Below are 22,683 nucleotides of genomic sequence, written 5' to 3'. Positions count from 1 at the left end.
AACCAGAAGGGAAATGATGGCAGTGCAAAAGGCTCTGATATCCTTCAAACCCCATCTCAGGGCAGGGGGTTCTCCTTATCAAAACAGACACCACTGTAAGGCTAGCCATGAACCTCTGGCTGACGGCCTCCTCCGTGGGATTATACCTAATAGAACAATACCTACCAAGGATCAACAACTCCCTGACAGACCATGTAAGCAGAAACTTACTGGACCCCCACGAATGGCTGCTCCACAGAAAAATCTTTTTGCAAGTCACTCAGGAGTGGGGAACTGTGGAGGTGGATCTCTTTGCTTCGCACCTCAATCCCCTGTTAAAAAAAATTCTGTACCAGGGAGCATCACCACCTAGCATGGAAGGTGGATGCCTTGACCTTCCCCTGGAACTCGCTCTTTGTGTACGCATTCTCTCCTCTGCCTCTTATTCCCAAGGTACTGATCAAGATAAGGGAGAAGGCCATCCTCATTGCTCCAAATTGGCCCAGGCAGCATTGGTATCCCTTACTGCGCAGCCTGACATCACAGCCTCCCAGGCAGCTTCCCCCTGATCACAGACCTCTTGACTCAGGTGGGGGGGGGGGTGCTGTACCCAGACTTGCAGACTCTCAAACTGTCAGCATGGCTCATACTCTAAAAGCAAACAAGGGACCCCTGTTAAGTAAACAGGTCCTAGACATTATCACAGAGGCCAGAATGCCCAGCACCAGAAAATCTTACACAGGGAAATGGAAAGGATTCTGCTCTTGGAGCCAGTCCAGAGGGGGCAGTTCCTCTCAACCTTCCATCCCTCTTATCCTGGACTATCTAGCGGAGTTCCTCAATAGTGGCCTTTCCTTCTCTTCTATTAAAATCCAAGCCTTAGCCATTTCAGCTCATTTCGATACAGACCTGCCCCTGTTCTCACTTCCTTTGATTAAGCAATTCCTCAGAGGGGCTTCTAATATCAGACCTCCCAGAAGGCCACCCATGCCAGCCTGGGACCTGAATTTTGTTTTGGAAAAACTAACCTTACCACCCTTCAAACCTGCTGCTTCAGCAGAACTGAAACATCTCCAGGAAGACTGCTTTCCTACTAGCCATCACATCAGCCAGTAGGGTTTCAGAACTCCAGGCATTAATGGCCATTGAGCCCCTCATCATTTTCCATGCAGACAGGAACTAACCCCTTCTTTATGCCCAAGGTGGTATCTAATGTGACTCCAGGCCATACATCTACCCACCTTCTTCCCTAACCCGCAAAGCAAGGGGGAAAGAATTCTGCACTCACTAGACGTGCACAGATAGCTCAGATACTACCTGGACTGTACTAAACCTTCAGGAAAACAGACCAACTTCTTGTCAGCTTTGCCCCAGGGGCAGAGGGGAAGCCCATTTCCAAATGGATATAACACTGCATCCATTTCTGCTACAGATTACATGGGAAACCACTCCTAAGTCTGTTCATACCCATTCCACTAGGGCAGCCTCCACTTCCACAGCATTCCTCAGAGGAGTTCCCACCAGGGACATCTTGGAAGCTGCCACCTGGACTTCTGTCCATACCATTACAAAGCATTACCACCTACCTCTTTTCTCTAAGGCTAGGGCAGGGATTGCCTCTGCAGTTCTGCAGGGCATGCTGACCCAGACCTAGGTTTCTTACTATTCCTACCACCCTTCTCCTCAGCTTTTGGGAATCCTTCCACAGGTGATGACTGCAACAGTGAAACACAAAAAACATAAAACAGTTGTGTACACTTACCAGAAATGTAGATGTTTGAGTGTATTCACTGTTGCAGTCCTGGTTTCCTTCCCCCTTGTATCCTCTTTCCTTAGGGCGACATAAGCTTCTTACGGTGGCTTTTTGCCACCAGGACCACTTCACCATATTTCCTGGGGCTTCTGACTGGTTAAGGCAAGAAAAACCAATGTAATGGCGTCGGCTGCCTTGCTTTATAGTGCTGACGACCTGACGTTAGTCAGCAAGCGACGGCAGTCGACGCAGAAGAAAATTGACTCTGGTATTCAGGCCGGCCGAGGGTATCACAGCAGGGATAACCCACAGGTGATGACTGCAACAGTGAATACACTCGAACATCTACATTTATGGTAAGTGTACACCACTGTGCTTTCTTGCCTGTGTCTGTCAACTAGTAAAGGGGAGACTCTTGCTCTTCAGTGAAAGTCCACCTTTCAGCAATCTAAGCCTGCCTGCCACTAGACCCTCCCCTACTAGCCAGGTTCGATCTGAAGCTATTCTTAAAAGGGGTCTTACACATCAGACCACCAGGAAAGCCCATCCCACCACCATGGTACCTGAACTTCATCCTGGAAAAACTAACCCAGTCTCCATTTGAACCTGCTAGTACGGCTTCTCTGCAAATGTGCACATGGAAGACAGTACTGCTAGTGGCCATAACTTTAGCCAGAAGGGTGTCTGAATTACAGGCCCTAATGGTCTGCCCTCCATAAACTACCTTCCACAAGGACAGGGTAACACTAAGAACTAACCCTTCCTTTATGCCAAAGGTGGTCAATGATCTATCTTTAAACTAATCTGTTCATCGACCCACCTTCTACCCCTCTCCTACCAATGAAAATGAGAGAATACTCCACTCCCTGCTAAGATTTTACCTAGACAAAACAAAATCCATAAGAAAATCCAATCAGCTCTTTGTTTCCTTCCACCCCAGGCCCCTGGGCAAGGCAGTCTCCAAACAAACCATTGCATGTTGGATTAGAAAAGCTATTTGCCTGTGTTATTCACACCATGGCAAAAAACTCCCACAGGGAGTTAACCCTGATTCTACCCGGGCAGTGGCTGCTCCCAAAGCCTTCTTAAAAGGCCTGGACACTGCTTCCATACTAGAAGCAGCCACGTGGTCCACCATTCACACTTTCACCAAACACTACAAGTTAGACAATGTCTCCAGAGCACATGCAGGATTTCCCAGAGCAGTCCTGCAGGGCTTTGTGGAATCAGCCTCACCTCCTCCCTTCCTTCCAGCTAAGCTGTGATACGCTCCCACACCAAGAATACTGCAGCATAGGAGTAGAAGGACATTGAATAGTTGTGTAAAATCTTACCATAACCATAGATGTCCTTCTCTTCCATGTTACAGTATTCCTTCCCACCCACCTAACCCCCTTATCCTTTCTCTCATTACTGATCTGTCTTAGGTCTCTTGGGGGTTATACCCTACCCTGTGACCAATTTAACCACATAATGGGTCCTTGACCCTATGACTGACATCATTGGTTACTCTTCTCCAGTTGGGCTTTCAAGTTTTGAGGTCTGTGCGTGCAGACGTCACATTTAACGTCCCTGCTGTATGGCCCTACGTGTGACGTCCCACGCAACTACAACAGCCAAGCTGAAGCTTTTGTATAGGAGCCAATGTACGGGTCGCCTGAGGCAGAAAATCCAACACCAAGACTACTGCAACATGAAAGAGAAGGATATCTATGGTTATGGTAAGATTTTACACAACTATTCTTTCTTAATGCAGCTTGTACAGTTTCTTGTCATAGTAACACTCTTAATTAAAGCACAAAGTTTGTAAGGGCTGAAATTGGTGATATTTATCATAGTTAAAAATGGCATGGGAGAAGGTTGGAATACTTGTTTATTTTAATTTATTATGATTCTGTAGCCTTTGCACCTCCACCACAGTCCTCATTCCCTCATCTTGTTGTGTGGTTTAATAGGTAACCACTCCATTTTAAAACTACACAAGGAACCGTTAGACTTTCGCACACAAAACTGTTGTTTAATTCTAAATCAGGCACAGGTCTTTAATGGGTAACTATTCCAATTTAAAACTACAGAAGGAACCATTGGACTTTCATATACAAAACTACGTAGTTTGTCAGTTGTACATAATCTTTGCATTTCTTGTTTTGCCCCCCCCCCCCCCCGTCCCCGTTGATCATTAGGCCCTCCTTGGTCAGTCATCCTAATCAATCCCCATCACCAGAATAAGCGTCGACCAAGAGTGACTTATTGAAACAGCCATTGAGATGATTTGAGATTTTTATGTGCTGCTTCCCCCCTGCAACTGGAAAGGAGGAGTGCAGTCAGAGAGGAAATGTACAGTGGGCTGCGGTGAAGGGCACACACCCACCCACCCACACACACACACACACACACACACACACACACACACACACACACCCACCCACACACCCACCCACCCACACACACCCACACACCCACACACACCCACACACCCACCCACCCACCCACACACACACACACACACACACACACACACACACACCCACACACACACACACACACACCCACACACCCACACCCACACACACACACACACACACCCACCCACCCACCCACCCACCCACACACACACACACACACACACACACACACACACCCACCCACCCCCACACCCACCCACCCACCCACACACACACATGCACACGCACACTTCTGCAAGGGATGCGTCCTCTCGGGCAGCCCTGTTCCTTTACCAAAAAGTGAGTCGTACTTTAGCTGGTCTCCATCTGGGACATGTCATGACATAATGGACCTTGGAGTATGTGCATCCTTCACTGGCGGAGGAAAGTAAGCCACCCTGCTTCACTCTTCCACCTACCTTCCTGGCTGTTCAGTGCTGGTGCTACTAATTTAGCCAGAGTCATCTAGGTCGCAGTCAGGGCTCCTTCTCTTTGTACCATGAAGCCAGGTGCAGTACACCTTTACGGTTTGCATTTCATCACAGAAGGCTACGCTTCAGATTACACCAGGTATCTCTCTCATATCATGTTTAATTAACTTCCCAGCTCTAATTTTGACACTAATGTGATAGTACATACTTGTCTTTGCTGTTCTTAGCCTAGAGATTAATATAACTATTATGGGCACGCATACTTCAGTTTCAGTAGTCTTATAATGGAAATACCGGTTTTATTACTATGTACTCAAAAGTCATCAGCCATCAAACCCCTCTGGACCAATTTGCCCATTCGTTCCCCATCACCACTGAGAAGGTCAAGCAGGACATGCTGTTCAGACAGCCATTAGGGCTGGTTCAAGGTTTTTTCAGTAACCCTGCATTTCCCCCACATGCACCCAGCTTGTGGAGCCAAAGGAAGGCATGCAGTGCGCTGTCTGCACTGGTGGTTTTCTTATTCTGCATGGAGTGTTGCCAGCAAGCAGTCTTAATTCCTTCCCCTCAAGCACAGGAATTGGTTTCCCTGATCTCATCTGGAGAAATTGTCCTTCTTGTATGGTCCCAGGTGCCTGCTTCCCTCTCCCCTGGTCACAGTAAACTATAGTCACAGTAAAAACCCTAGTTAACCATGGTCACAGTAAAGACCCCATCCCTCTGTGCACAGAGCCAGGCTGTGATAGAGGTAATTAATACTGCTCTCTAGAGTGCCAGCACTATGTTTTACCTCCCAAAGAAATGTGGAACTGTTTGGAAGTCTACCCAGATACAATTTAGTGTTACAGTGACCCTCTCTGGAGGAAGGCTCAATGAGTGGTTAGTGGTACAGCTGAGCTGTCTTTTTTCCCATCTCACTAGTAGGATTTATGGACCATTGTGCTTGGTAAGTGTTGTGTTGTGAAAGTGTTTCAAGTATTTGTGTTTTTGTGGTGCACTGGAATGCTTTTTGAAGTTCTTCCTTATATTATGATATTCCAGTTGTTGCAGAACTACTTTCTTCAGACTGTCTTTTCTTATTGTTTGTATATTAAAAACATGTTTTTTGTAGTGTTTTCTGCTTACATCCCATATGTAAAGTTTTATGTTTAAGTTATGTGCAGGAAAATAAAGCATTATGTGCATATTGCGACAAGCTCACTACTTGACTGATAGAGGCGCTGCAGTTTCTCATCAATTTTATATCTAAAGAATACTTTCCTATGAAATATTTAGTAATGTATCTTCAGTTTATTTGCATTTCTTTTCATACCATTTCCTTTTTTTAAATACTTAAGCTCACATGCAGAAACAGATTGATGTTTTCATTATTGACCCATAAGTTATGTTTTTCTGTTACCTGGAAGATGCACACATTCTTGAAATAGTTTTATTAATTTATATTTACTGTATTTTAGTGTAACTGCCTTTGGCTGACAGGCAGTCTGCGCTTTGTGGCATATCGGCATTGAAGAACTGAAGGCATCAAGGAACAGCATTAGATGAGTGCCCAACACAGCTTGTTGTACCTGCGTAGGGTGTAAGGCAGTTCTGTTAGTGTAGAATAAAAAAACTCTGACTGTGACCCATGTGTACTATGTTAGCACTGTCATGGGGGAAGGAAATGATGTGCTCACCTCTGTTCAGCATGAGGGGTTGGGAGCACATGTTGTGGTGTGCTGTTTCTGGTTGAATCCCCATAAAGGCTCTTGGGGATTACACAGAGAGTGCTGTGTGCAAAGGTGGACAGTGCCTTTGATTGTGTTACATGGAGATGTAATTGTACATTGTATGGACCCATTGGATATATGATGTGCAGGGGGATGGTAGAGCTTAATATGCCAAATGAGTGCTCCTACAAAGATGGGGGCTCCCCCTCCCTATTTGTCCTAACTCTTACTTCTTAGGTCTTTTACCCTAGGGAAGGAATGGGTTCATTGGGCAGCTGGAAGGAGCGAGCTTAATGGTCAGTGAGAAGACTGTGCCAGAAAAAAAATATTAAGCAGACCAGCACTGTTGTTTCTTGTGGAATAGCCAGTGTCTCAGAAGTTCTGATCAGGAGAGTGAGACACAGGAAAATGGATAATCTGAAAAGCAGTAGATTACACTTAAAAGGTGCAGTGTTGTGGTTATTCACAAAGTTAGTTTTATCTACGTTGCACCAGAGGGAGAGAGAAGATCTTTCATTTGCTAGGCAGGCACTATCCAGGTAGCTTGTCATCTTGTGATATCTTTTGCTATCAGATGGCTGACTGCCTTTTGGTAAATGCTATAGCTAAAGCCCACTCTAATGGAGAAGTATCTCCCTTTAGTGTTTGCTTCACGATTGTGTCTGTTGCAGGTGTCTGTACTGTGACCAGTCAGTCCTTTGTTCACACCTTCACTGTTGTTGCCTTTACTGATGCTGAACTTCCTGTTTTTGAGAATTCGGTACTCCAGGATTTGGCATCTGGGTTGTGCTTTGTGCAGTGCTTTGGTTGCTTCCAACTTGGTGATTACGCTTGGGATTGACCCAGTCACAGACTCGTCAAAGAGGGGCCTGAATGTTAGATGTGTTAGTAGTTGATTGAGAGCACTCTTCTTGTCTTGACAGGGCAGTTCTTGGGGCTGTACAAGAAAGTTATAGTGACACTAACAAAATATATAAAAATAAGTATCCAAATTTGTAATATTCAGCAAGACCCATGCTTACAGCTTAAGGGATAAGCTGTTTCATCCTTTAAGTTAGGACTTGTGTAGATCAAAAGGATGTTATTCCTCTTTTATTGGTTCTTTATTTTATTGTACATTTGTATACCAGGATAGTATACTGATTACAAATGACCATTTGTAGGTACTGCCCTGGTGAAATAATCCACAAAGAAAAAAAGAGGGTGGGGGAGACAGAGAAAGTGGTAACCTGAACATATCAAAAACAGAACAGAAAGTAACAATATATAACACAAACTAACAATTAACAGCTGTTGCAACAAGTCTGAGAGATGTACATTTTACAAGATTCACAGTAAATGTTTTACTGTAATGCAGCTGTTGGGAGGTTCACCTTGATTGACATTCAGAATTTGTTGAGTCATTGCTTATTTTAGCAGTTTGAATTTTAAAATAAGAAACAACCGACCAAGAAAAAAAAATAACATAGGTTAAAATATTCCTTAAGGGTGTTTTAAGGTTCTTTTGTCAGCAGCTAATCAGATTAAAATTCCCATTGAGAGGTCCATTTGTATTTTGCATTGTGGCATTCTTGTGGAAAGTATCAGGATCAGCTTGCTCGTGGCCAGTCATTTACTATCCCATGGTACTCTGGTGCTTTTATATAAGGACTGTAAGATTTGTTGAGATAGTGATCTGTGCATTTACAGATGTGTGCAAGATTGTGTACAAACGTAAAGTTTTAACTGTATATGAAAATAAAAGAAAAAATCATTGTGTAGAGTATATGGGGTATCTAGGAATGTGGAGGACCTATTTCCAAAGATTGGATTATGGAAGTACTGATAGGGGGTAAAATAGAAGTCCAAATCGTATTAGGTGATGTTATGTTGTCCTTTCTCACCTTCATTCTTACTATGTGGGATTGGAGCCTACCGTCGGCTCCGACTCGGACGATTACAGAAGCTTGAAGTCTCTAAGTTGGTTCGTAGCAAGGTATCATGCAGTGGTATGGCTCCTCAGATCTCGTTTGCCGCTATACGAGTTCAGAAGTGCTCTTCTTGGCCATGGCTAAGTTTGTTCTTTTTTCAGTTATAGTTAGCTTTTCATGATTAGAATATGTTGTTTGTCTTTTGGCTTTTCCCGGTTAGGTGTTGCCACAGCGGAACTCTGCTCCGCTCATGATTGGCAGTAGATTTTCACGAACGCCGAGGTGCCAGCTCGACATTCAACCTTCAACGAAAGCACGCCCATTAGAATATAGTAGTAGTTATTATAGGTAGTTCTCTTAGGTGTTGTATAATTATTATTAGATAGTTTTTTGCTGTTTGTCAGATGTTTGGCTGCCGTTTTTTTTTCCTGCAGGCCTGTTTTTTCTCGTGTATCCCGTAGTGGTAGCTTTTACTTAGATTGTTCTCTACTTTAAAGAATTATGTTAATTTACTGGTTGAGCTTTTGTCAGCTCTGTTGTTGATCTAGATAGTGGTGTTCAAGCTTTACAGGACTTGCATTATAATATCAGGAGTCTGTTCTTTGTATTAGATATCTTCTGCGTATTTTTCATAGCTCGTTAATTTACATAGCTATTGCACAGGGCTAAGCCTGTTTAAGTTAGAGGACCTAGTCCTCTATTTAACCTTATATATATATATTTTATAGTATGGTGTGTGTTCCCTTCTGAACCTTTGCCCGTTTTCTTTATTAGAGGGATTTCTTGTGCGTTCCTTCTCCCCCTTTCTTGTCAGGGCTAGGCCCATTTGATTTTGTATATCTCTGATTGTAGTGATTATTTGTTACATTCAAATAACGATGTCTAAGGAGCCTAAAGAAAAAGAGCACAAGCCTTCAGGCTTCAAAAAGTGCCAAAAATGTAGTCAGAAAATGTCCATTATGGACGGACATAGCATGTGTCTATTACCTTTTGTCACTCCTTTAGCTCCTGAGTATTACAGGAGAGGAAAAACAAGTTATTATTGAAAGGTCTCTTAAAGCCATCTTTTGAGGAAGCTTTAGGCAGTGCTTCTTCCTCACAATCTACAAAGTCTCCTTCAAGAAAGAGAAAACTGTTGAGACCATCTCCAGTCCCTTCTGAAAAATCTGGACCTCCTGAGAAATTGCTAAAAACTTCTAAGTCTTCCACCTTAGCTCCACAGCTTTCAGAGCTGACTGTGAGGTTATTGCTGTTGACATTCCTTCATCGGTCCCAAGAATCTCTGAGCCGAAAAAGGATAGTTCTGATCGGAGCCAATGCACAGATATTTCACTGAGATCTGCTATATTACAGGGATCTCGCTCACCAACCCTTTTCTCCAGATCCTCTAGGAGCCTGTGTGATGAGGATGTGGAGAGGGTGGTGCGCAGACTCTTGAAGGCGCTGGCAAATTTGCTCTCGGCTCTTACCCAGCTGGTTTCGGAGCCATCCAAATGCTTTACATCCACTACTGTTCCTCCTCCAAGCCATACCGGTTTATCAGAGTCAGAATACCAAGTACCGCTTGCTGTAGAATCTTTGGCTTCAGCACCCCATAGGGATTTGCCGGAACCTGCTCTGACACTCTTGGTGCCATCCGCATTGTCTGGGAGCCGAAGTTCACTGGTCGGTCCCGAGGGGGATTCTCGGACCTCAGCCTCTACGGTACCGAGTCTTCCTCTCGGTGCATCGGCTTTGTTGAGCTTGGCTCCTTCATCGGCCTTGGAGCCGATCTCCCCTGGAAACAGGGATTTCCTCTGTGTCTTCAGAACCGGCAGTGTCCTCGGAGCCAGGGGAGTCAGCCTTCCGAGTTGATGAGGAGTGTGCTGGCCAAATCTACAGTTCTACACAAGGATACTGGTGTTCTTTCCCCCTAAAGCACCGGCTTTTGTCTTGGCACCAACTTTTCCACAGGACAACAGAGATCCACAGCCTCAGGAGCACCCTCTGGGTGATCCCCATTCTTCTGAGACCTCCCCACAATACCCTTCTGAAGAGCTCCCTTCGAACAAAACATGCAAGTTGAAGCATGTAGACTCCCCTGATGAGTCTGTCACCTCAGACACTGACCTCGAGGAGTCAAAAGGGTCCTCATGGTCGTCCTCTGAAGATATCTCCTTTGCAGATGTCCTAAAACAGAGAGGTGGCTAGACTACCATCACTCCTTCTGATGAGGAGTCTGAGTACCTGAAAGCTTTTGGATCTCAACCTTCAGCCTCTTGGGTGTCTCTGCCTTTCGACGAGCTTATGGACCTCGTCAATTGAAAGGTATGGGAATCACCTGACACGATGGAACCAGTCCCTAGGAGGCCAAACAAATTCTTGTCAGCCCCCCAAGGAAAAAGAATTTTTGACCAAAGGCATGCCTCTAGATGCTATGGTGGTGGCAGCAGCCACCAAGAAGGAGCTTGCAGAGACATTCTCATCTGTCCATCCGACAAACAAAGACTCTCGAATGATGGACAGATATGGGAAGCTTGTCTTTTCATCACCGGCATTTACCCTCAGATCGCTGAACTACCTTAAACATTTTACAAGGCTACAGAGAGATCTGAAGGAGCTAGGAGATACTCTCCAAGGTACCTTAACTGCGGGGGTACCAGAAAAGGTTACCACCCAGTTATCCACCTTAAACTCGGTTGTGAACTTCTCCATGAGACTGATGTACGCAGCAGATGGAGCGAGTAGGTCAGCGAGTTCAGGATTTTCCCTTAGGAGATACTCCTGGATGCGCTTGTGTAACTTTGTGGAACCCTTTAAGTCTACCTTCACCAACGCCTCCTTTTATGCTTCCTCACTCTTTGGACCTAAAGTTGAAGATACACTCACCAGATGCGAGCAGGAAGGGAAAACTCTCTCTGCCATTGGAGTACGTTTTTCTGTCCCTTTAAGACCCTACCCTAAAGGGCAGAAGGGTGGTAAGATGCGTTTCAAAAGTCCCAGAGAGCTTTCCAAGACGCACGAGGTGATTCCTTCCCCAGGGGCAGAGGGGGTGGAAACAATGGCAGGCATCATCCTAGAGGCAGAGGGGGTCTGCAAAACCAGGGCGACTGTGATTCTTTTCACGGACGTCCCTATCAATGCTCCTGAAAGGAGGGCCCAACTGTGCTACTCTGGAGGCAGTCGGGGGGCGTTTATTTTTGTACGCAGAAGCCTGGCATGACATCACAAAATACAAGTGGGTACGAAGCATAATTTCCAGGGGATACTCCATTCCCTTTTCCTACCCTCCACCTCGAATCAAAACAGTCCCAGATGTTCCACCTAATCTAAGGGATCAAGCAACCATAGAAATCCAAAGGTTGTGCTAGACAAAGGGAGTCATCCAGACAGTCCCCGCAGACCAAATAGGATTTGAAATTTACTCCAGATTCTTTTTAGTACCAAAAAGGACAGGGGACTGGAGGCCCATATTGGATCTCAGCAAACTAAACGAATCAGTCAAGAAGTCCAAGTTCCGAATGGTGACACTGCAGTCGATACTTCCCTTCTTAGGGAAAGACAATTGGATGTGCTCGATAGACCTCCAAGATGTGTACTACCACATAAAAATGAACAGAGCATCAAGAAGTCACTTACGCTTCCGGCTGGGAGCCAGTCATTATCAGTTTCAAACTCTGCCCTTTGGTCTCCCCAGGGTGTTCAAATGCATGGCAGTAGTAATGGCTCACTTGAGATGTCTTGGATTCTGCATGTTTCAGTATCTGGACAACTGGCTCCTAACTGCCACCACCAAGTATCTACTTCAGCAGTCCAGGGATATGACCCTGCAAATTTGTGCTCAGCTAGGCATTACAGTCAATTTGCAAAAATCTGCCTTGTTGCCCTGTTAACATATTACTTTCATAGACGCAGAAATAGACACTGTTTCAATGATGCCTCGTTTTCCCTCCAACAGACTTGCTGCTCTAAAAAAAAACAAATATATCTTCTTCCTAAACACAAGGTCAAGGCAAAGATAGTTCTCAAACTCCTGGGAACAATGGCTTCAACTAAAATCCTCATCCCCTAGCCAGGATGCAGATGAGGATTCTGCAATGGTTACTTTTTTCCCAGTGGTCGTGTAGAGTATATGGGGTATATGTGGAGGACCTGTTTCCAAAGATTGGATTATGGAAGTACTGAAAGGGGGAAAAGTAGAATTCCAAATCGTATTGGGTGTTTCATGAAAATGGCATCTGTGGCCAGTCGTATGAAATGTTCCCTGTAAGGTTTATTCCAAATTGATTTTTACTTGATGAATTGATGCTGAGCTGGGATTGTAGTGCTGGAAAGGAGAAATCCCGACAAGTTGGACCAGACGTGGATGCTGATGGGGGGGGGGGGCTAAGTTCTAAATTTTACTATGATTGGAGTGTGTCCTGGGAAAAATGTTTGTCAGTTCACAGGATAGCTGTTTTGATATTCCCCTAGTCCTCGACCCTTTGCCATTTTGTGGAGTTATATTCTAAAAGGGTTGTAAAGCCCTTTCATCCATTGAAGGACACCTTTCATCAAATCCTGAGGTGAATGTTAACCTATGGTGTAAAAGCATATCTAACCATAAACATAACGGTAAACCAGAAACCACCATAACAACCCCCCCCCAAAAAAAAAAAAACATTCACTGGAAGAGGCTGATGTTTGAGATCCTGGTGATGCAACAGACTGAGTACCATCCACAACTTGGAAAAAATATATATCAGAGGCCAGCTAGTGGCATTCTGAATCTCACACAACTCAGTGGTCCCCTCAGAAAACATTGGGAAGCACAACTTATTGGTCACTTCAGAAAGCATTGGGAAGCACTGCATGGCTTGAAGGGTAACCTTGTGCTATCTCCTTTGTTTACTAGTGTCAGATTTGCCTGCTATTTCTTGATTTTCCAGGATGTGTTGCTGGCTGCTTGGGGCTAGGTTGTCAGGCATTAGACACTCACTTGCTTACACACCAACATCTTGTATCCCAGTATGTGTTGGAATGGGTTTGTGGGCATGTCCCAGTGTGAGATTTTTCTGAAGTAAGATGTTGAATTTCATCTTGTAGAGGAAGTATCCAGCCAAAGACCCATCCAGGAGAAGAGGGGACCCCTTATAAAACAAGTGATGTTATGTAGTCCAATCTCACCTACATTCTTACCCGTGGGTTCGGAACCGAACCTCGGCTCCGATTCGGCCATACTCTAGCTTGAAGTATTTCAATTGGCTGGGTTAAAAGGTATCCCATGCTGCACTGCTTCCTTTCCCCAGATCTCGTTTGCCGCTCGTAAAGCTCAGACGTGGTCTCGCTCTTGGCTGTGGCTAAGTATAACTTTTCTTCTTTGACCAAAGTTGTTGCTCCAAAAGCTATTTTCATAGTTAAGTGTGTTTGTTTTTGGTTTATGGAAGCTTTTTTGTGTGGCCTTTCGTGTCCTTTGTCTTGGTATCCTGTTAGCTATCTCCCAACGGGCTAGGCCCGTTTCAGTTAGAGGACCTAGTCCTCCCTCCTTTTGTTATCTGTTACCCTTCTGTGTTCGTTTTTATCGGTACCCTATCCCTCCGGGCTAGGGCCGTTTAAGTTAGAGGACCTAGTCCTTCCCTTGTTTCCTGTCTGGGCCGTTTGTTAGAGGTCCTTGTGTGGTGTCTGCAGTTTATTTAGTGTCTAGTCCCACACTTTGTTGCTGGTGTCGGGTTTGTCAGTTGTGTTGTGTCTAGTGTCCTACCGACCATGTCTAAGGATGCAAAAGAACACAAGCCTTCAGGCTTCAAGAAATGTAGTAAATGTGGATATAAGATGTCGATTACTGATGGGCACTCTGTGTGCGTTTATTGTTTGGCGGCTATCCACCTTCAGGAATCTTGTGCGTTCTGTCACGCATTCAGCTCTCGTGTTCTTCAAGAAAGGAAGAACAAACTAACTAGGATTACTGAAACCCTCCTTCAAGGAAGATCTGGAGAGGTCTTCCAGTGCTAAGTCCTCTCCCTCTAAAATAGACAAAACCTGCAAAGCAAAAAAAAAAGCGCTCTGGCTCCATCAGTCTTATCGGAGCCTCCGGAGAAGGTTACTAAGTCTACTGTGGCATCCTCGGCTCCACTGTCTTCAGTGCCGAAGGAAGTTGGTGAATCAACAGAACCTACATTGGCTCCCAGCCTCTCGGAGCCGGTGACGGAGAGACTAGTTCGGAGCCGGTCTTCAGTTTTTAGACCGGTTTCTCCTCCTCGCACGTCTCCTTCTGAGAGGAGGTCTAGATCTCCTACCTTATCCTCTAGGTCCTCCAGGACTCTCTCTGATGTGGCTAGAGTGATGCAGAGACTGCTCCAATCACCGGTGCTGGCTAAATTGCTTTCGGCCCCAAAGCCTGTCACCCATCCATCGTTGATAGATCCTCCTCCGAGCAAATCTCAGCCGTCGGAGCCAGAGTTGTCGGTGCTGTCTGATGCTTCTAGGTTGACTCAGATAGCCCATCGTGGCTTCTCGGCTCCGATCTCAGCTCTGTCCACGGGGTCCAGGACTCATGGTTCCTCGGTCGGACCCGAGGGGGGAATCTCGGGACGCTCTTTGGCTCGTAGCCTCCCTCTCGGTGCTTCGGCTCAGGTGAGCCTGACCCTTGCTTCAGACCTTGTCCCTTCTGCTCTGAGGGCTTCCATGGTTGGTGGATCTTCGGAGCCGGAGGGACCAGCTTTCAAGGTAATGCTGAGCATGCTGGCCAGGTCCTCAGCTGCATAATACAGCACCGACACTCTACCCCCTCAAGCTCCGGTATCAGTCTCTGATCGCTCGTTATCCTTGGACAGAGGAGACCCAAGGCCTCAGGGTACCTCCATGAGTGGTCCCCAACTTTCTGAGGGCCCCCCAGAGTTTTTGCCTGAGGAGCCACCCAGAAAAAGAACGTGCAAGAAGGAAGCAAATCGACTCCCAGGAAGAGTCTCTCACGTCGGACACCGACCTCGAAGAATCAGAGGGGTCCACAAGTCGTCCTGTGAGGATATCTCTTTCTCTGATATCCTAGAGATCTTGAAACAGAGAGATGACTGGCCCTCTAAATCCCCCTCCGAGGAGGAGTCGGTGTTCCTGAAGGCCTTTGGGGCTCAACCCTCCGCCTCCTGGCTTTCTCCCCCCATCGATGAACTCCTGGATCTGGTTTGTCGAAGGGCGTGGGAAACCCCTGACACTGTGGAACCAGTCCCCAGGAGACCCAACAAATTTCTGTCTACCCCCGCTGACAGAATTTCTCACGGAAGGGCGTTCCAGTAGATGCCATGGTGGTGGCAGTGGCCACCAAGAAGGAACTGGCTGAGACTTCATCTACCGTCCATCCCCCTAACAAGGAATCTAGGACCATGGACTGGTATGGGAAGCGTATGTTTTCTTCAGTGGCCTTTACTCTGCGGTCGCTGAATTATTTGTCACATTTTACATGGCTCCAAAGAGATCTCCTGAAAGAGATTGGAGATTCTCTGCAGGGTAACGTTTCTGACGCAGTGGCTCAGAAAGTCAACGCTCAGATGTCTACCCTAAATTCTATTGCTTAACTCCTCCATGAGGCTGATCTCTTACGCAGCCGAAGGAGCGAGTAGGGCAGCGAGTTCCGGAGTTTCTCTCAGGAGGCACTCCTGGATGCGTCTCTGTAATTTCGCGGAGGCCTTCAAGTCTACATTCACCATTGCCCCGTTTGATGGTTCATCGTTGTTCGGAACCAGGGTGAAGGACACTCTCACTAGGTGCGAGAAAGAGGGAAAAAAACTGTCTGCTGTGGGAGTCCGTTTTTCCATGCCTTCTAGACCTTATCCCAAGGTCCAGAAGAGTGGGAAAATGTGGTTCAAAAACTCTCAAGAAGTTTTTCATGACGCATAAAGTGATTCCCCCCTCCAGAGGCAGGGGAGGGGGTGGTAACTCAGGTAGACACCGCCCTAGAGGTAGAGGAGGCCCACGTAACCAGGGAGACCGTGACTCCTTTCGTGGTTCTCCCTACCAGCGCTCCTAATGGGAGACCCAACTGCGCGTCTCCAGAGCCAGTCAGGGGTTGCATTTCATTATACCCAGAAGCCTAGCAACACATCACCCAGGACCAGTGGGTATTTAAAATAGTTTCCGGAGGATATCACATTCCCTTCTCTTCTCCTCCCCCACCGATCAAAAGAATCCCAGATGTTCCACCCAATCAAAGGGATTCCGCAGCTTCAGAAGTTCTAAAGCTGCTAGAAAAAGGAGTCATCCAGCATGTCCCCTCAGACCAGATCGGATTAGGGACTTACTCCAGATTCTTTTTGGTGCCGAAAAGAACAGGGGACCTGAGACCCATCTTGGATCTCAGCCGCTTGAACCTTCACGTGAAGAAGTCCAAGTTCCGAATGGTCACATTGCAATCTCTTCTCCCATTGTTGGGAAAAGAAGTGTGGATGTGCTCCATCGACCTCAAGGATGCTTACTACCATATAAAGATGGATAGGGCATCCAGAAGTCATTTGCGCTTCTGTCTGGGAGTCAGTCATTTTCAATTTCGTGCCCTGCCCTTTGGTCTCACCACAGCCCCCAGGGTGTTCACCAAATGTATGGCAGTGGTGACGGCTCATTTGAGACGTCAGGGATTCCAAGTGTTTCCGTACCTAGACGACTGGCTCCTTTCTGCCACCACCAAGCATCTGCTACTACAGACCAGAGATGCCACTATCAAGCTGTGTCAGCAATTGGGTATCACTCTAAACTGGGAAAAGTCTGCCTTGTTGCCCATGCAGCGTGTCACCTTTATAGGCGCCGAGTTAGACATCGTGCTCATGAGGGTGTTTTTACCACAAGAAAGGATTCAGGGTTTGCAACAACAGGTATACGCGTTGCTCCCTCTGAAAAAAGTAAAGGCAAAAACGATTCTCAAATTGTTAGGGATGATGGCTGCAACAATTATGCTGGTTCTTCTTGCGAGGCTACACATGAGGCTCCCTCAGTGGCTGCTCTTCGCCCAGTGGTCTCTACAACATCTTCCTCTTTCTCATGTTATAATGATCACAGACAAGTGCAAGCAAGATCTACGCTGGTGGCTTCACACCAGCAACCTCAATGCGGGAAAGCCCTTCGTCCCACCCCCTCCTGTTGCCACAGTGACCACGGATGCCTCCCAGATTGGGTGGGGGGGCATTATCTTGGCAGGACAGTCCAAGGCACATGGCAGGAACACAAGATACATTTGCATATCAATATCTTGGAGATGAGAGCAGTGCTACTAACGTTGCAAGCACTTCAGAGCTTTCTTCCTCACAGGACAATTGCGATCCACTCAGACAATATGTCGGTGGTATGGTATCTGAACAAACAGGGAGGAACCAAGTCGTACCCCCTTTGCAGAGAAGCCATTCGAGTGTGGCAGTGGGCAATGTCTTCCCAACGTTTTCTTGTAGCAACGCACATTCCGGGGAAGTCCAACGTGATTGCTGACAGGTTGAGCAGAGCTATTCTGATGCCTCACGAGTAGTCCCTGAACAGTCAGGTTGCGGAGCAGATTTTCCGCAGATGGGGTTAGCCTTGCTGCGACCTATTTGCCAGTCCTCTCAATACCAAGCGCAGCAGCTACTTCACCCTTATCCCCTCTCAGGGGTAGTCAAACAGGGATGCTCTAATTCACGATTGGCCCTCCAGTCTACTTTATGCCTTCCCGCCTGTTCCTCTGCTGACAAAGGTTATTCAGAAAACGCAATCCTTGGGAAGCAGAAATATCTCTGATTGGTACACACTAGCCTCATCAAATTTGGTTCCCCTTTCTCCATCCCTGTCTCATGGACGACCCCTGGATTCTGGACCCACAGCCAGATCTACTGACTCATATGTCAGGGCAGTTCCATCCCTCTCTTCAGACCCTCTGGTTGACAGCCTGGCTACTCCAGTTCCATCACTAGTCAGGCTTTATCATTTTTCTCCGGAAGTGGTTCATATTCTGTCTTCTTCCCAGAAGCCTTCGACCAGAAAGATCTGTTCCAGTAAATGGAAAAGATTCTCCATCTGGGCTCATGCAAGACAAATTGATCCTTATACATCTCCAATTTCTTCAGTTCTGGAATTTCTCTCCATGCTTTTCAATCGGGGATCAGCAGCCGCAACCATTTAAGTCCTGTTGGCGGCTATTTCCACTTTTCACGTTGCTAATGAACCCAGTCTAATGGCCCATAGACTTTTCTAAGGCATTCTTGAAGGGCACTATGCTGCTTCGCCCTCCAGTCTTTGACCTGGTCATGCCTTGGAACCTACATTTTGTACTACAATGTCTCGCGTCGTTCCCCTTTGAGCCTGCAGCTACTTGTGAATTTAAATATTTGACTTGGAAGACAGTCTTTTTGGTAGCCATCACTTCAGCTGGACGTGTCTCTGAGCTCCAAGCTTTGTCGATCAGACAGCCTTACTTGATATTTCACAAGGACAGGGTTTCCCTCAGACCAAACCCTTCCTTTATGTCGAAGGTAGCTTCGGTTAGTAATCTCAACCAATCCATTGAACTGCCCATATTTTTTCCAGAGTTTTCTAATAAGGCAGAATTCAAATTTCACCAGCTGGATGTTCATAGACAGTTGCGTTTTTATTTGCATAGAACGAAGGATCTAAGAAAATCAGATCAGCTATTTGTCTCATTTTTAGACAGTAGGATTGGGTCTCCTGTTTCCAAAGTGACCTTGTCTAGATGGATCTCTAGTTGTATTTCCTACATTTATGCCTCAGGTGGTAAGGAGTTGCCATTTAGAGTGAAGGCTCATTCTACCCGATCGACGTCTACCTCTACAGCATTTCAGGCCAGGATGTCTATGGATGATATTTGTGCTGCGACTACATGGGCATCTCCTCACACCTTTATTACTCACTACAAATTGGATTTGATATGCAGAGGCAGATCTTCCTTTGGTTCCACAGTCGTCAGGAGTATTTTCCACTGAGCCTCCCAGGGTTCAGGTGCTGGGGGCGCTGTCCCACGGGTAAGAATGTAGGCGAAACTGGACTGCATAACATCAAGAACTTATGTGCTTACCATAATGTTCAATGTATGAAGTCCATCTCGCCTCACATTCTTACCCCCCCCCCGCCTTCCCCCTCCTGAAGGACCTAGAGGTTAGTTCTGGTTTCAGTACTCCTTTTATTATTGGGATTTTTTCCTTCTCTGTGTGTTGTGTATGAAAGGTGAGTGATTGAGCTTGCAGCAAACAAGATCTGGGGAAAGGGAGCACTGCAGCATGGGATACCTCCTAACCCAGCCAATTGAAAGACTTCGAGCTAGAGTATGACCGAGTCGGAGCCGAGGTTCAGCTCCGAATCCACGGGTAAGAATGTGAGGCGAGATGGACTATATACATCGAACATTATGGTAAGTACATAACTTCTCTGTATGTTAAGAATATGACTGCTATTTGTTTTCTGTTGCTGAATAAAAATCTGATTTTTTTTTTCTGGAAATGTGACACCAAAATTGAGATATATTCATAATGTCGAAGCTTTTCTGTTGTTAATACCTCAATAGTACCTTTTCCATTTTTGCAGTCTTAATTTGTTCTTGTCTTTGTTTCAGTAATATACAGCAGATGAGGGCACATCACAGAGATTCCTTCTTGAAGAAACACAACTTGAAACTAGGCTTTATGTCAGCATTTGTAAAGGCAGCAGCATATGCCCTCCAGGACCAGCCTGTTGTAAATGCCGGTAAGGAGAAATCTGCAAATACTTCCAAAATGTGCTCTGAAGTAATGTCTCAACACCATTGATAACCATGTAAGTCTCTGCAGCAGTATCACATGTAAAGTGTGGATGTTATGCCGCAGGTGGATCCCCAAACATCCAGCTTGAATTCCAAAGCTTTCCTATACCCCTTTTACAAAGCTGGCCTCCCTCATACCATGAATGCACAAAACGAGCCAGCACAAAGGTTTCAGCAAGCAAAAGACTCATTTATTGTGGCATATTAATAAAAAATAAAAAAGCAAGAAGCTGCAAACCAGTTTCAGCCAATACAATGGCCTTCTTCAGTGCAGAAGGAAATATTTGAAGTGATGTATGCTGATGTTCCTTATATACTAAATAATTTAAAGGGATATGCAACCAAAAAATAGAGAAGATTGTTAGTGTTGTTAATACAACTCATAAATACAGAGAATAATGCCAAAAAATATGTATAACAATATTACAATATATTGGTCACATAAATCCCCATCAAAATAGGAAAGTTAAGCTCAGTTCAAACCTAAAGGTACTATAATAAATGTATAGATGTATATTATACTGTTAACATTTTAATTTATCCATATTCATTTAGCCCAGGTTTGAACAAAGCACCCAATTTAGTAATCCATAGTGCTTCCATAGAATTGAGTTTGTCATGCCAGCCAGCCTTGGTAAACCTCGGCAGCTGAATCCTATCAATGATAGTAAATTGAAACTGGGCAGTTTGGTGAATCAAAGTATGCTTGTATAGCGCATTGGTAGGTTTTTTAGTTCTGATAGCACTAAGGTGCTCACTTATACGAAATCTCAATGGACGAGAGGTTTGACCAACATAAAATGATGTACATGTGCAGGTGGCCAAATATACCACCCAATCAGAACTACAATTGCCAAAAATCCTAATGTTGAAAACACGTGAAGTGTTGGCACTTGAGAATTCTTTCATTTTACTCATGTGCCTACATGCATTGCAATGACCACAGGGAAAAGATCCAATGAGTGGATCCCCAAACAGAGTCATTTGTGTTGTTGTTGGAGATTGCAATTTTTTGTAATACGTGAAATGTGAATTCAGCGTTCTACCCCTGCGGTATGAAAAAGAGCATGTCTCAGGTAATATGTCAGACAAAAACTCATGTGCTCTTAGAATACCCCAATGATTGTCAACAATATTCTTGAAAGAGGAGGTATTATTACCATAAGTAACAATAAATCTGATAGGTTGTGCTTGGGAGTCAGTAACCACATCATCTTTATGTCTGTATGTTAATAATTGTGATCGTGGCATATGTCTGACCTCCTGCATGGTTTTGTGAAGTCGACATTTGTTGTATCCCCTCTGAATGAATCTCTCACAAAGATCTTTTTCACATTCGACATGTGAATTGGTAGAGGAACAAATACGTTTCATACGTATGAATTGTGATTTAGGAATGTTGATGATGTGGCGGGGATGATTACTTGAGGCATGTAAAAGGGAATTATACTGTGGAAACTTCCTGTGTACACTCGTCGCCAAGGTATGATCATGTTGTCTAATAACCTTGACATCCAGAAAAACAATTTCATGATATTGAGTCTCCAAAGTAAACTTAATACCCCATTCGTTATTGTATATTGGCAGACCAGGGGTACAGCCATGGGGGCTTCGTTTGCCCCGATATATGCTGACTTATTTATGGGTTATTTTGAGAAAATATACATCTATGATAATGTTAATAATCAATTTATGGCAGAGCTAGACATTTGGAGGAGATATTTGGATGACTGTTGGATGGTGTGGCGGGGAGACTTGCTTTTGGCCAAGGAGTTTGTTCAATATTTGAACAATAACGAATGGGGTATTAAGTTTACTTTGGAGACTCAGTATCATGAAATTGTTTTTCTGGATGTCAAGGTTATTAGACAACATGATCATACCTTGGCGACGAGTGTACACAGGAAGTTTCCACAGTATAATTCCCTTTTACATGCCTCAAGTAATCATCCCCGCCACATCATCAACAACATTCCTAAATCACAATTCATACGTATGAAACGTATTTGTTCCTCTACCAATTCACATGTCGAATGTGAAAAAGATCTTTGTGAGAGATTCATTCAGAGGGGATACAACAAATGTCGACTTCACAAAACCATGCAGGAGGTCAGACATATGCCACGATCACAATTATTAACATACAGACATAAAGATGATGTGGTTACTGACTCCCAAGCACAACCTATCAGATTTATTGTTACTTATGGTAATAATACCTCCTCTTTCAAGAATATTGTTGACAATCATTGGGGTATTCTAAGAGCACATGAGTTTTTGTCTGACATATTACCTGAGACATGCTCTTTTTCATACCGCAGGGGTAGAACGCTGAATTCACATTTCACGTATTACAAAAAATTGCAATCTCCAACAACAACACAAATGACTCTGTTTGGGGATCCACTCATTTTCCCTGTGGTCATTGCAATGCATGTAGGCACATGAGTAAAATGAAAGAATTCTCAAGTGCCAACACTTCACGTGTTTTCAACATTAGGATTTTTGGCAATTGTAGTTCTGATTGGGTGGTATATTTGGCCACCTGCACATGTACATCATTTTATGTTGGTCAAACCTCTCGTCCATTGAGATTTCGTATAAGTGAGCACCTTAGTGCTATCAGAACTAAAAAACCTACCAATGCGCTATACAAGCATACTTTGATTCACCAAACTGCCCAGTTTCAATTTACTATCATTGATAGGATTCAGCTGCCGAGGTTTACCAAGGCT

The 22,683-nt window shown here is 45.0% G+C and overlaps 1 protein-coding gene across 1 annotated transcript in view; it reads left to right on the top strand.

The window, feature by feature from the left end:
* DLST (dihydrolipoamide S-succinyltransferase) overlaps positions 1–22,683 on the top strand; it is a 1,212,631-nt gene that overhangs the window by 781,331 nt on the left and 408,617 nt on the right. Inside the window, exon 10 of the mRNA XM_044064453.1 lies at positions 19,763–19,893. Coding sequence (XP_043920388.1) covers positions 19,763–19,893 — 131 coding nt within the window. The remainder of the gene's footprint in view (positions 1–19,762; positions 19,894–22,683) is intronic.

This window comes from Protopterus annectens, chromosome 2.part2 (genome assembly GCF_019279795.1).
Source record: "Protopterus annectens isolate FY-2018-M chromosome 2.part2, PAN1.0, whole genome shotgun sequence".
Taxonomy (NCBI): domain Eukaryota; kingdom Metazoa; phylum Chordata; order Ceratodontiformes; family Protopteridae; genus Protopterus; species Protopterus annectens.
Note: the sequence above shows the minus strand (reverse complement) of the source record. Positions and strands in the feature narration are given on the sequence as shown.